The sequence below is a fragment of the Ursus americanus genome, chromosome 1 (genome assembly GCF_024610735.1).
Source record: "Ursus americanus isolate L20-20 chromosome 1, mUrsAme1.1.p, whole genome shotgun sequence".
Classification (NCBI taxonomy): Eukaryota; Metazoa; Chordata; class Mammalia; order Carnivora; family Ursidae; genus Ursus; species Ursus americanus.
The window spans coordinates 106,481,689-106,496,853 of NC_142127.1; the positions used below are offsets into that span (position 1 = coordinate 106,481,689).

General features: G+C 58.3%; 1 protein-coding gene across 1 annotated transcript; it reads right to left on the reverse strand.

The window, feature by feature from the left end:
* Positions 1-304: 304 nt before the first annotated feature.
* LOC123790093 (ankyrin repeat and MYND domain-containing protein 1-like) lies at positions 305-14,609 on the reverse strand. The gene is made up of 10 exons (XM_087861007.1): positions 14,598-14,609; positions 13,984-14,117; positions 13,689-13,860; positions 12,402-12,542; positions 11,848-11,988; positions 10,222-10,329; positions 8,403-8,534; positions 5,444-5,557; positions 5,000-5,165; positions 305-595 (listed from the first exon to the last, which is right to left on the reverse strand). The coding sequence occupies exons 1-10, from the start codon at positions 14,607-14,609 to the stop codon at positions 513-515; spliced, it is 1,203 nt and encodes a 400-aa protein (XP_087717133.1). The 3' UTR covers positions 305-512.
* Between the last annotated feature and the right edge of the window lie 556 nt (positions 14,610-15,165).

Consider the following 15,165-nt stretch of genomic DNA (forward strand, 5'->3'; position numbering starts at 1 on the left):
ACGCCGTGGCATTGGGGACCCTTCTCGCCACAGCACAGGAAGAACGGAACCCAGCAGGAACACCCACGTGCTCTGTCTCAGGAGGAAGGTGAGCCCCAGTGTGGACGCCACCCCCAGCCTGTCCCCGCTCAGCACCCCCACCTCACCCACCAGGGTTTCCTGGGCCGGCACCTTCCAGGATGCCCACGGGGACGGTAAGGTTCACGTTTATGTAGAGAGACTGTTCTGGAAGAGCAGGGTGGGTGCAGAGCCATGATCCCAGGGAGGGCCCGGTGATGGAGGGGCCGGGAGGGATGCAGGGGCCCAGGGCAGTACACCCACTGTGACAGCAGAGGTCTTCAAGAAGCAGAGCCCGGGCTCAAAGCCCACTGGGCCACTGCAAGAGCGCACCTGTGACCCCCTCTGTCACGCACTTTTGGCCCACGCCCACAAGGCTCGGACACAGCAAGGCCGTCGTGGGCAGGGGTGGCCCGGCCAGGCCACATGGCCCGGCCCACGGCCACGGCAGCCACTTACAGCTCTTGCTCCCCCACGTGTAGCGCTTTGGACGGGCTGGTACTTCTCCGCTTCAGCCTTTGGTAGGGGGTCAGCTCCACTGCAGCAACAGAGAACCACGTTAGGCTCCGCGGGTCCTGCTAGCTGCACCGTGACGCCGCCGGCATCGGGAGCCGAAGCCGCCCACCTCAACCACTCTCCTGCGCTGAGCCCGTTTCCGGCACTGCGGGGAATCAGCAGGGACCCCAAGCCTTTTACAGACCGAGGCAACTCTGAGGAGACCGAGAAGGGGCTGGGGCCGCTGGGGAGTCCACAGACTCTGGGGAGGGGGCTTCACCCCTTGGCTTCCCTCTGCTCCTGCATCCCTGGCCGGGCCTCTGCAGCCTCCTGGCCACCCTGCGTCTTTGCCATTGGCTGGCTCAGTGTACCCCTCTCTCCACAGCATTAAGAGGCCACCAGGCTTCTTTGGCCTTGACCAGAACACGCTCTCCCGAGTGAAGGTTCCTGGCTCTGCTCTCTGGCAGCTGGCAGCAGAACACACACGGGCTGGGGACCAAAGGCCAGTGAGGCCCCCCCAAAGATGGTCACGGGTTCCACTGCCCCCCTCCACAGCATGTCAGTCCCCCCAAGGAAGGCCACCTAACCTCTAATTTGGCAGGAACCGCCCGGACACCTGCTGGCCCCAAGAACAGAGAAGGCGGGAGCTGCTCCTTCCTCCCCATCCTCCCGGTGCCCACTAGCACCCAGGGCTGCACCGCAGCTGCTCCCGGCGGCTCGAGAGTGGGCCCAGGAGCCAGCTCGTGATACTGTGCCCCAAGTCAAAGCCACTGTTGTGAGGACCACGTGGCCCCAGGGCAAAGCTTCTGGGAGAGGGGACGAGAAGATCAAGCAGAACCGGAAGTGGGTCTGGCACAGCCCCAGCATCGTGGTCACTTCTTCCGAAGGCCACAGGCAGAGTGAAGGAGAGCATCTCTGTGTGTTAGGGCGGGGGCTCTGACAGCTCCGCTGACCTACCATTCGATTCCATCCGGTTCACACATGTGAAGCGCACGGCGGGTAGTACGTTCACGGAAGTGCAGCCATCGCCATCAGCACCTTTACAACATGCCCATCAGCCCGAATCCGAGCCCGGCCCCTGACAACCGCTATGCCTCCTGTCCTAGGCAACCGCTGACCCACTTTCTGTCTCTATGGATTTCCTATGAATGGAATCATACGGTGTGAGTGTGACCTTAGATGACTAGATTCTTTTGCCTAAAGCAACACTGGGCTTCATCCATGCCGTAGTGCACGGGTGGTCCATTGTTTCTGATCGATGTGGACACACCACAGTGTGCTTCTCCAGTCATCAGTTGATAGGTATTTGGTTTGTTTCTGTTCTTGGCTTTTATAAATAATGCTGCTATAAACATTTGAGCACAAGGTTTGTGTGGACACGTGTTCCCATTTCTCTCGAGGACATACCAAGGAATGGAATCGCTGGGTCGTACAGTAACTCTATGATGAACATTTAAGGAACAGCCAGACCGCTTTCCAAAGAACCTGTGCCATTGTGCTCCCAGCAGCGGTGCGGGAGGCTCCGCTTGCTCCACATCTTCACCAACGCGTGCTGGCTTCCGGATTCTAGCCGTCCTGGAGGGTGCGGAGCGACAGCCCAGTGCAGTTGGTGTGTATGTCCCCGGGAACTAATGACAGCAAGCATCTTTCCACGTGCTTGTTCACCGTCCGTAGATATTCATTCAGAGAAATTTCTATTCATACGCTTTGTCCATTTTTAAATTCAGTTATTGTCTTTATTATGCAGTTAAAATAAGAGTTTTTAATTTATTCTACATTCAAGTCTCTTACAAATTATATGATTTTTGATTTATCTCCATACTGTGGTTTGTCTTTTCATTTTCTTGATAGTGTCCTTTGAAGCACAAACGTTTTTAATTCTGATGAAATCCGATTTATCCATTTTTTTCTTTCATTATTCTTTTGGTGTCATATCTAGGAATTCATTGCCAACTCTGAGGATATGAAGATTTGTTTCTATATTTCTTTGAAGAGATTTATAGTTTAAGCTCTTGCATTTAGGTCTTCAGTCCAAGTTGAATTCACTTTTGTGTGTGGAGTGAGGTAGGGTCAAACCTCATTCTATTGTGTCTGGATAACCCCTTGTCCCAGTACCATCTGTTGAAAACTCTGTTCATACCCTCATTACAAAGTGTTAGCATCCTTACTGAAAATCAGCTGACATACACATGTATATATTTCTGGGATCTGCATTCTATGCCGTTGGTCCGTATGTCTGTCTTCGTGCCAGCGCCTCACTCTTTATTGTCGTTTTGCAGTAAGTCTCAATTTAGGAAGTATGAGTCTTTCCACTTCACTCTTTTCTTTCAAGTTTGCTGTAGCTTTTCTGGGACCTTTGTAACTCCATGTGAATGCTAAAATCAGCTTCTCAATTTGTACAAAGGCGGCAGTGGGATTCTGATAAGGAGATGTCTTCCCATTTACTGAGGGCTCCTTTAACTTCAGCAATGTATTGTAGTTTTCAGAGTGTAAGTTTTGCACGGCTTTTGTTAAATATGCTCACAAGTATTCTATTTTTATTGACGCTGTTGTAAATGGAATTTTTTAAATCTCATTTTTGGTTTGCTTGCTGCGATTGTATAGACATGCTATTGATTTTTGCATATCGATCTTATATCCCCACCCTTACCAAATGCATTCGTTACTTTCAATAGTGTCACCAGTTTTGTCTTTATATTTTGTATTTTAATACTTATATGTTTAGTTTAATATTAGTTTCAGTTTAAAAAGTGGATTACCAGGATTTTCAATCCACAAGATAATTTCTGCAAAGAGAGATAGTTTAAGTTTTTCCTTTCCAATCTGAATGACTTTCTTTTTCTTGCCTAGTTACACTGGCTAACAACTCCAGCACATCATCAAACAGAAATGGTGAGAGAACGCATTCCTGTGTTCTTCCTGATATCAGGGAGAAAGCATCCCGTTCTCCACCTTAGAGTCTAACGTACACTGTGGGCCTTTTTGTAGGTGTCCCTAATCAGGTTAAGCAAGTGCCCCTCTATTCCTTGCTTGTTGTATGTTTTTTTTATCATGAAAGGGTATTGGATTTTGTCAAATGATTTTCTACATCAATTAAAATGATCATGTGACAGCCAGGGTGCAGAGGTCGGGCAGCTGGTGTGCAGAGGTCAGGGAGCCGGGGTGCAGAAGTCAAGCTGTGTTGGGGTGCAGAGGCCTGGCAGCCAAGGCAGAGCTCAGAAGGAGCAGCAAGCACCACGCAGAGGGAGAGCCTCTCCTATGCAACCACAGCCAGAGCAGTGACCGTGTTACTCCTGGCGGTCGCAACCCCAGCCCCCTTGGTGACGTGGGTGCAAAGGCCACCATCCTGGGTATGTGACTTTACTTTCTGGGGATGCCCTGTCATGCAGAGGAGACACAGATGGCTGACCAGTGCGCTAAGGGGCTGGTCCTACACAGCGTCCTGCTCTCCAGGGAAGCGTGCTTGGCTCTCAGCTGATGGCTGGTCACCAGGAGTCCAATTCTTGTTAGAAGCTAAATCGTCATTACTACATCTAAGAAGAGAACTCCCTGCATGCACTTAGGTGTTTTCCAGATCCTTCTCGGGATCCATAAGCCTGTCCCCCAAGTCAAATGACCCTGCAGCCCTTCCCTCTAGGCTTTCGCCCGAAACTCAGCTCCCTTGGCTGGCTCTGCTGCGTGTTGCCCCTCGACCAGCCTGCGTAGGACCCAGGGCTGCACCCCCAAACCAGGCAACACCAGGCAGCGGCACAGTCACCATTTCAGGCCCCAGGATGCGGCTCTCCAAGCAGAGACAGAGCAGGTCCCTCTTCCTGCTGCTCCAGAGCTGACCAGTCCGCCTCGGGAACCTGTGGCCCCAGCCAAGAGTGTCTCGCAGGCACACTTCCCTGCTGGCCTTCTGCGGAGCGGCAGGCCTGCCCCCATGAACCCTGCCCACAAGAGAGCGAAGCAGAGTCCTGGGGCCGCCGGGCTGTCAGGGAGCAAAGGCCCTGCGGCTTCCCACAGGAGGGCCGCGTAGCAGCCTGAAACAGCTCAGCCGGACCTGGCCCTGCCTCGGGCGTCATGCCCTCCACCAGTGACAGCAGGACAGGCAGCACGTGGTGCCCCCTGGCACTGGGCACCGTGCTCCTGGACGCAGTCCCACAGTGGGGCCTGAAGACTTCTCTAGGTTTCCTCTCTCCCCAGGCTCATCTCCCCATCTCTCTCGAGGTCTCTGCATGACCTCCGTGGAGGGCGGGACACAAGGGCGAGCCTGGGCAGCGCAGGAAAGCTCCCTCCCATCCCGTCCCATCTGGCTCCTCCCCCCACGGCCTCAGGAAACCCAGCCCCAGACACCTGGGGCTCCCCCAGGAGGCGGGAATCCCACTGCACGCAAGGGGGCGGAGCAGCAGCCTCCCCCACCGATGGCGGATGGCGCCGGCCGCCCCGCCGAGCCACTGGCACCCACCTCTCTTGCTCAGGGTCAGCAGCTTCGGATCCCACTGGCTCTCCTTGGCGAAGACGGCACGGCGCAGCTGAAAGCCCATGTACTCCAGGAGCCTCTTGCGGGCCAGAAACACCTCCCGCTCAGCGGGCGTCAGCGTGTGGAAGGGGCAGTGGGCGATCTTCCGGTCCTGCGGCATGCACCTGTCAGCACCAGAGACCGCGGGGCCCCGGCCCCCAGCCCCCAGCGGGGACACGGGCGGGGAGCCCACCTCCTCGTCGTGAGGACGGTGCAGAGCCACACTCAGAAAGTTGGCGACCGCAGCCCCGCCAGCGGGGTGCGCTAAGGGTGCCAACCCGAGCCGGCTTCCGTCAGAGGCGGGAAGGTCCCGGGCCCAGCCTTGCCTGAGACACTCCAAGGGCCCCGGCTCCTCTACCCCCATCACCAATGGGACTCTCAGGGCCGTACCTGGTAGAATTTGAAATACCCGTAGTCGACAGCGGTGCCCACAGCCACCTTGTCCCCCTGCGTGAGCGTCACAGGGTTCAGGATGTCAGCCCCATAATTAATTAGCCGGTCGATCTGTGGAGATCAGAGCCTGGGTCACACGTGTGTGGACGCCCAGCCACCAGAAGGCAGGGTTCGGAACCGGGTGCCCAGCACTGTGGCCCCCGGCACCCGCAGCTTCCACGCCGTCACTGGGCGGCAGGGGGCGGCCCGAGGACAGAGCCCCCGGCGGGAGAGCAGGTGCTGCCCGCAAGGGCCGTCGTCACCCTCGTTACCCAGGGAGGCCACCCTCTCAGCTGTGCGGAGTCAGCAGACAGACAGGACAGACGTGTCGACCCCACGGAGGAGAAGTTAGGGCGGAGCACAAGGTAGGTCGGGGCTGGGCCAGTGCTAAGGGACCCCCCACCCCCCACCACACCAGGAAGTTGCCACGCATCTGTAACTTGCAGCTGGTTACTGTCCCAGTCCCCAGACCAAAAGCAACAGGAGGGCAACCACCGAGCACGTCCTAACCCCCTCCCACCCATGCAGGGCGCTCGGTGACTGTGGATGTCTGTGCGAGCACGTGCGGACAAAGGCGTGTTCGTCAGCGTGCCTGAGCGACTTCTGGCAAGTCTCTAGCTCCTTACCACCCATCGCATTCACAGCAAATGGCACCCAACAGAGGTGCTCACCTGCACTCCGAGGAGGGAGGGGGCGGGTTCCACAAAGAGGCTCCAGGTCTTGGAGTTTTAGCTAGGACTTCTAACCCAACAGCAAAACCACGGGGCTCCATGCGGCCCCGTCCAAGCAGGTGAAAAACAGGCTGCCATCCGCCGACGCCGCCCACACTGCATATGGCCTACTTCCCGGCCAAGTGCAAGCAGGCCATCGCTCAGGGGGCGCACAGCGGTCCCGAACAGCCAGCATTGCACAGTTCCAGCGGACAGGAGGCCCCGAGCCTGTCCCCAACTGCGCTGACCCCGTCTGCGGCCAGAACCCAAGGTGCTGAAGGCCTCTCCTGTTCAGGAGCGCTGACCGCCCACATCCCAAGAGGGTGATGCATTTAGCGGTAGATGCAGGGACGGGGGTGGGGTGCCTTCTACTGGGGAAGCACCGAGAGGACGAGGACGTTGGCCCTTCCATGGTCATCTGGGCCATTTACACCTCAGAGACACACCCTCGGAGAAGCCGGCTGCAACTGCTGCAACGACTGGCTCAGGCTCACGTCAGAGCAGGGGGTTGAAGGATGCAGTTGGAGGGTGGGGAGGGCCTGCAGATGTCAGGAGGGCAGGGGTCGGGGGAGGGCCGGGTGTGGCGGGCCCCTATCAAACACCCCATGCATGTGCACTGGCTCGGTGGGGTAGCATGATGGACACCCAGCTGGGGCCGACTCGGTGCAGGGCGGAGGGAAGCCAGAGGATGGGGAGGGGGGAGCGGAGCTGTTAATAACCAGTGCGTCTAGGAGAGGGGATGTGGCGTCACTGTGCCGGCCTCCTAACTTTAACGCGTTCGTTGTAATAAAAATCAGTAAATGAGTAAGTTGTAAGTCAATCTTTGAAAAACCAGCTGGTTGGCTGATTTGGAGTCAGGGCAAGAACCCGCAGGTGTGCGAGGGTCCCCGCTGATGTGCCAGAAAGCACGGCAAACATCAGGGGCTGAGGGGACCAGGGGAAGGCTCCCAAGGTCAAAGACAAGACGATTTAAGGGTCAAGAAAGCGAGAGTCCTTCCACTTGCCAAACAATTACGGAGGCAGATGGCATGGTTGGAGCAAAGCAGACCTGCCCCCCCTCCCCAGATCCGGAACGCAGCACTGAGAGGCCCCGGAAGCGCGAATGCAGGCACTTCCAGGCGCTTAGAGGACAGATCGGGATCAAGGCAGGATCCTTAAAATGGGATCCGGAAACAGCAGCTCAAGAAAAGGGGTCTTACTTCTTTTTCCTTAAAGTTGAACTTTTGTGAAGTGTGACAGCCTCCAGAAAGCCAGGCTCTCATTGCCCCTCCCCCCTCTGGTGCTTCCAGCTCTCAGGGAGCCACACTGCGGCCCCCGATGGAGCCAGGGCAGCGAGGAGCCCACAGGGAGCCGCCCCACGTAGGTGTAGGCAGGGGCGAGATCATAGCACAGGTAGGGCCTGCCCACGCCGCGCTGCCGTGGCAGACCCAGGGCCCTGGCATAGGAGTGAGGAGGGGGCAGACGCACAAGGGGACGTGTCTGGGCAGCTGGCAGGGCCAGAGCAGCTGGGAAGACGATGGGGACTCTGAGGGAACAGCACAGAATCCAGGACCTGCAAAGCACAGAGTGCCTCCTGGTCACAACTGAGCCCACCCGAAAGAAGCAGTGCTACCAGCAAACCATGTCCATAGCTAGGACACGGCACCCCGGACCCCCGCCCAGGGTACAGCACCCCCCAGACTCCCACCTGGGGGGCAAGGTACCGCCCCCAGGCCCCCACTGGGGGGCAAGGCACCCCCCGGACCCCTGCCCAGGGCATGGCACCCCAGACCCCCGCCTGGGGCATGGCAGCCCCCGGACCCTCCACCCAGGGCATGGTAGCCCCCCGGATCCCCACGCAGGGTAGCCCCAATGCCATTCCAGCAGGTCCCTGACCAGGCTCCCTGGCCAATGTCTGCTCTACTTAGAAAATCTACAGTCCTGCAGCCCAACCAAAGGGATGGCCCATGTCTTTCTCGAGACAAACCAGAGGACTTTTGTCCGGCCTGTTGAGTGGGCTTACATTTCACGTGTTTAGGCCGATACAATAGAAAAGGCGAGAATTTTCTGTTCTTTCTCAAGTATTTGAACATCGCAGAGCAAGATCACTTGAAACCCTACCTGCCAGGAATGAAGGCTAGACCAAGGGTTCCAGCACACGCCCCCCAGACCCCACATGCCGGGGCCCGCTGCCCCACACACCCGCCCCGCCCAGCCTCAGCCCTCACCAGGGCCAGCTTGCTGTCCGTGCTCCTCTGGTGTTCATAGGTGAGGTCGCAGGCAACACACAGGGCGCTGCCCAAACCCTTGGTCAGCAGCAGGTTGGGGTCAGCTCCGTGGGACAGAAGCTCCTTCACAATCTGGACAAGGAGAAGCTTGTCAGCGCCCACCAGCCCCTCTCCTCGCATGCGGAGGAAGTGTCCAGAGTAAGGCTTCTGCACGGTGGCAGCCACACCTGGCCACTTGCCACACATCCCACTCGCAGGTACGACTGCCACCCCGGCTCAGGGGACGAGGTTGGGGCAGGGAGAGGGCACTCGCAGGTGCGACACCCACCCCGGCAGCCCAGGTCTGGCACTTTTTCTGCATGTTGTCCAATTGCTCCAAAGTGCTCCCAGCTCATGTCTTACTTTCCAGCCCAGGGGCCAGCACAGGGCCTGGTGTGTGTCACATCAGCCCCTCATCCCTGGGACCAGTCTGCCTTTGCCCCCTAGGCACCTGAGTCACCAGGATCACCTGACCAGATGCAGAATGGGGCAAGCCTCACCTACTCCCTGCCGTATCCCCAGCCACTGGCCCACGTACCACCAGGAAGCCAGGAGTGACAGCAGCTTGGCTGGACGTGAGACACACTGGTGTGTGGCCCTCTCAAGAGCTTCCTTCCCCCAGAAAGCAGCTCCCTACTCTGCCTCGCCCCACCTACACAACTAGGTAGAGAGCAGGTGCCCCCCACAACTTGCTCAGTGAATGACTCAATGCACTCGAAGGGAGGGGAGAGAAGGACCACAGAAGCCCCCACAGCCCTCATTGATAATGCCTTCCTCTTCTTCAGGCCCTGCTGATATGTCACCTCGCCCGCTGGTCACCCGCTGGTCACCCACTACAACAGCCCGCCCTCCATCATTCTGTACCCTTATCCAGCTGTTACTCTCTCCACAGCACTTATCACCATCTGAAATTTTGTGACACACTGGATTATGGTCTGTCTCCCACACCAGGATCCTTGAAGGCAGGGACCTTATTTTATTCAACACCTAATGCCTAGAAGGGTGCCTGCCTGGAACGTAGTGGGTGCTCAAAAAACAACAGTTAAATGAAAGGATGAATGGGTGTATATATTATAGATCAATGGCAGGAGGAAGGGAAGAAGGAAAGATGATGGATGATGGATAAATGGGTGGAAGGATGGATAGATGGAAGGAAGGAAGGAAGGAAGGAAGGAAGGAAGGAAGGAAGGAAGGAAGGAAGAATGGATGGATGCATGGGTGGTTAGAAGGATGGAAAAATGGATGTGTGGCTGGCTGGCTGGCTGGATGTGGACGAGTGGATGTGTGTGTGGTTGGTTGGTTGGCTGGCTGGCTGGGTGGAAGAATGGAGGAAGGATTGCTGGGTGGGTGGGTGGGTGGGTGGGTAGACAGATGGATAGATGTGTGGATACATGGGGTGGGCAAGTGAATGAATGAATGGATAGACAGGTGGATGGATGGGTGGTGGACACATACATCCTTGGCGGCAGCAGGAGATGGGAAGTGGCCAAGGTTCCTTTCCCAGTGTGCCGAGGGGTCAATGACTGGGATAAGCAGGGGTTGTGATCCACCCGCCCTGAGGAGGCATCCACCCAGCTAAACCCTCCTCATAGCTCACCTTCCTTTCTATACCCTTCTCTCCCTGAGGAGCTCCATGCCCTTGGGAGGGGTCCACCGTGCCCCTTACATCATGCTGTCTTCATGCTACCGCCAACAACAGCAAATCCGAAAGACGAGGGAGGGGGTCACGTTGAGGCAGAAACACTGCAGGTGCACGTCAGTGGGTGTAAAACATGCTCACCAGGTCATTCCCGCTGGCGATGGACAAGGAGAGTGGGGAGTGGCCACTCCACAGCACGTTGGGGTTTGCTTTGTGGGACAGGAGGAGCCGGACTATGTCCCTGGCACACTGCGTGGGGAGAAAGGCAGGACCGCTGGTTAAAGACGTGCCCAGGAGCACCTGACATTGATCATTAACTCAAATGCCATAAGATCAAGTTTGTCACTTAGTTGCTATTTCCTCCACACCTGCACCTTTGCCTGGCACACAGAGACTGTTCGAAACTGTGGACGGATGCATGGATAGGTGGGTGGATGGCTGGGGGGATCCTCAAACTGGGAAGATGTTTTCTAAACATACATCATTTCCAACACAAAACAGAGCGGACACATGGTGCCCAGAGTGCTCTACAGCTTGTTTCCGAAGGGAAGGGGAGAGTCACGACCACGTGACTATGACAGCCAGGCTGGCACGTGGTAGGTATGGCCAGAGGAACACGCCCTGCCCCAGGGCTCAGGGATCGTGCAGGACACCAGAGCGCAGGAGCAGCCCAGCCTCAGCAAAAGACATTCCATGCAGGGAGGGCCCGTCCTTGCCCTCCCTGCCCTTCTCGCCGGGGACCCCTCAGCTTCCCCTGCTCTCCTTCCCCTTCTCCAGCAGTGCTGGAAGCCCTTGTTGCTTTGATTCCCCCACCCCAAGGATTCTTCCAGGCTCCAGCTCCCCCTGCAGGTGCGCAGACCCAGTGGGCTGGCTGGGCCGCCTCCAAGCGCACTCCCCTTCCACCCCCGCCCCGCCCCCCCCCCCCCCCGCCCCGGCCAGGCCAAGGAGATACCAGCGCCAGTCTGCTGACGGGCTTCTGGGAAAGCCTCCCCTTCTCTCCTCCCTGCTGGCACACACACGTGATGGCTCAGAATGGTGGCCTGAGCCCAAGGAGGCTTCGACAAGGGATGCTGTGAAGTAGGGAGGTGTGTGGGTACCTCCCACCTGCCCCACCCAGCATCGCCCTGCACCCCCCCTCATGCAGGCCCTCACACCCTCACAACAGGGCAGCATGCCCGATCACCACCCCGTGCCACAGCCATGCCACGGACCCGAGAGACCGGCTATGATTTTCATTTTTGGGTGGGTAAACTGAGGCCCAGTTTACTATATGCTCTGAGGCTTACTGACCCAGGCTGCGTGGGCCACTATAGCACAAAGCCAAGGTTTGCTTCTCAGTTACCCCCACATCCTCCCCGGCCGCTCGGCCTCCTCTGACAGGTTCCTGCACCCGCCTTGCTGACAATTAATCCCCAAGGCCGACAGGAGGCATTGGCCACAGGGCCAGAGAGTCACAGCCCAGGGCTCTACAAGACAGGACCACCTGGGGTCCCGAGTCCGAGATGGTGACTGACAGGTGTGTTGGCTCCCTGCCCTGCCCCCAACGCGCACACACAGATACATATGCGTGTACACAGACGTACACACGGACACGGACATACTGACCTACAAGTACAAGCTCACACATAGACACGCTTGCATGCACACAGGTACGTGCACACAGAACACACATGTATGCACTCACATGCACGCACTTGCGTGTGCACACCCAAGGCACCCACACACGTGTAGAGATGTGCGTGTACACGCATGCCTCGCCCAGCTCACCTTGTAGTTGTCCTCGCGCTCACAGGCCACGTGCAGAGCCGTCCGGCCCCCCTCAGCCGGCACAGACGCGTGCTTGCTGCAGTAGTTGCTGGGAGGGCCCGGCTCGCCGTTGAGCTTCAGGCTTGAAGGCAACAGGTCCAGCTGTGTGCAGACAGAGCGGGCAAGTGCCGGCCCCCAGCGCCAGGCTGGGCCCGGAGCCCCCTGCAGCAGCGCCCCCCCACAGGCACGTTCCCACGGGGGGCTGGAGCACGTGGCCTCCCTCCCCAGGTGGCGGGGCTGAGCGCCCTCCTGCAAAACCCTCTCGCAGGCCCAAGTGCACCCGCCACATGCCCCAGCGAGGGTCAGAGCTGGGCCCCGTCCCACCTCGGCCCTGCACGCAAGGAGCCACACACGTGCGGACAGACGCAGGCTGGCTTGGGGCCCACGGAACAGTAATCAAGCTCGTGAGGGGCCGTGAAATGAAAGTGACATTCTGAACTGAGCAGACAGCACGGTGCGCAGAGAGGCCCCCCGGGGCCCACAGCAGCCCGCCCCCACGGGGCAGGTCGGCGCACCTTGCCCGGCTTGTACACGTCGTCCTGGTCGGCGGCCGTGGCGTCCACGTCTGTGACGGCGTGGAGCAGCAGCTCCGTTATCCTGACGCCCTCCTCCCCGGGAAGGGCGGCTGCGATGTGCAGGGGTGTAAGGGCCCCCAGCTGCAGAGGCAACACAGGTAGGGGTGAGGGCCCGCTCCCAGCGAGCGGCACCCCCGAGGCCCCACCTCTCTCAGAAAGCCCACAATGCCGCATTCTCCCCAGCCCTGTCGTGACATCTGGGACCACGAGGCCTGCCCACATTGGACCACGGAGACATGCACTTCAGTTCCTAAGGCGTTTCCATCCGCCAGGCCTACGGACAGCGAGCGGCCCTGTCTTCATTTTAGACCAACTGTCCCTACATTCCTCGGAGAAAAGCCACTGCCCTTCCTGCCGGGCCCTCGTTCGGATGCCACAGCATGGATGGCCACGCGGCTCCCGACTCCGGTCCCTGCCCGGGCCGGTCCCTTCTCCACCCACAGCAGCCCCTGGCCATCTGTTGAGAGACTGGCAGGAGGACCATCTCCGTCTCCGGGAGCTGCTCAGTCTGTGCTGGCCCCACGGAGATGTGAGAGCCCGGCAAGGAGCGCGCAGCAGACCGGGGGCGAAGCGGAGGGCTGTGTGCTCCCCACAACCAGAACCCCCAAAGCAGCATCTCAGGGTAACAGCAGGTGCCCATGGAGAAAGGTCGGGAGGACGTCAGCCCACCGCGCACAGGCATTCTCTGGGCCTGCTCGTGTTATCCGCCCCAACATTCAAATAGAGCCAAACCGCGCCTGGAGAGAGGACCACGTGAGTGCCCGATGCCTGATCGGGAAGGAGAGAAGGGACAAATACGCGAATGGTAATCTGTGCCGAGTTTACGGGCTGCCACCTTAGCTTCGACCGTGGAGTCCCGTCAGTAAACCTAGAAGGTTATGAAACTATCCTGGTCTCCCACGGACATTCTACTCTCCTGTACTCAGGTTACCTCCATGCAGAGAAGGGGTGCATGGCCTGGCCAAGGGGCTGGCAAAGAGAGACCCACCTGTCGCTGAGCGAGGACAGCGAGCCGCAGCTGAAGCCAGAGGAACCTGCCCGTCCCGGCCACCCCCAGGGCACATGCACGCCTCCTGGCACAGCAAAGAGCCTGCGTTCTCACCGCCAGAGAAGAAACAACACTGCGAGGACATTTCAAACCAAGCGCTCTGACTTCTCGCCACTAATAAGCCCCCGTCAGCGCATCCCTCCCACCTCGCCGGACCCGCCCCCAGCCGCGTGTCCCACCTCAGCGGGGAGCTGGATGTCCGTCCTGGCTCGGTGCTCCAGCAGCAGCTTCACCCCGGCCACGTCCCCGGCCTTCACGGCGAAGAACAGGGCGTGCATGGGCACACGGCACAGGTTGGGGTCCGCGCCTCGGCGCAGCAGCAGCCCGATGGTCAGCCACCTGGTTCTGTGTCTGCAAGGGTCAGTGTGACACAGTCACGGGCCGGAGGACAGGCACAGGACTGCACCCGGGTCAGCAGCGGCGCTCCCCGGGAAAGAGGGAGCCTTCACAGCCCCTCAGCATCCGTTCCGAGACCTCCGGCCCCTGCCCCGCACCAGGGCAGCTCCCATCGCCACACCACCCTGAGCTGCCAGCCCAGCCCAGCTCGAGTCCAGCTGCAGCCCTGCCTGCTCCAGCCTTGCGTGGTTGCTCAGCCTTTCTGATGTCATCTGTGAGACGGGGCATGAGGTGGGGACCAGCCCTCCCTCCCAGCATGGCCACGAGGTGACAACGTAGAGCACCTAGTACACACAGGGCACGACACTGTACCCAGACATACACGCGCACACGACACACACATGCACACACATGTACACACTGCACGGACACACACATGATACACGCATACACACATGCACACACATACACACGCACATTCAACACATAGACACATACACAAGCACACACATACATGCACTGTGTACGCACATGCACACATGTAAGACAATGCATACCACACACATACACACCATACACATGCACATTCAGCACACATACACACGTGCACACCCATATGCACGCACACACAACACACATAAACACACACACAGACATGCATACCATACACCGGCACATACATACATGCACCACATACACCCCAAACACATACACATACACATGGAACACACGTACACCTACGATACACTCACATGCACACCCATGGACGCCACATACCTGCATATATACACATAGCACACACATACACACGCCCCACACATGTACATATACACGGAACACATGCACACATAATACACATGTGTGCCATGCGCATACACATATGCACACAAGTACACATGCACATCCATGTGTGTGCACAATACGACACGTGCATATACAGCACACACGCGCCATGAGTATCACGCACATGCATGTACCACACATACACGCACTACAAACACACCACACACACGTCCATGTGTGCACATGCGCACTGACACACACACGGCTTTTATGAGAAGCACAAAGCTGGCATCAGTGGGGAAGCTTTGCCAAGACCTGACCGGCCGGGACAGCAGCCCCACTGGGCGGGGAGGTCGAGGTGATGACAAGCCAAGCAGGCTGAAGAACGGCTAAGAGAGCAGTTAGACAGGGGGTCTGGCCCCTCCCATTGACCCCACCACCCACGCAGTGCCAGGTGGGGCGGGCAAGAAGGCCGTGGAGAGGCAGGGTCAGTCTAGAGCAGCGGTTCTCAAACGTCCTGCTATTGGGACCCCTCTC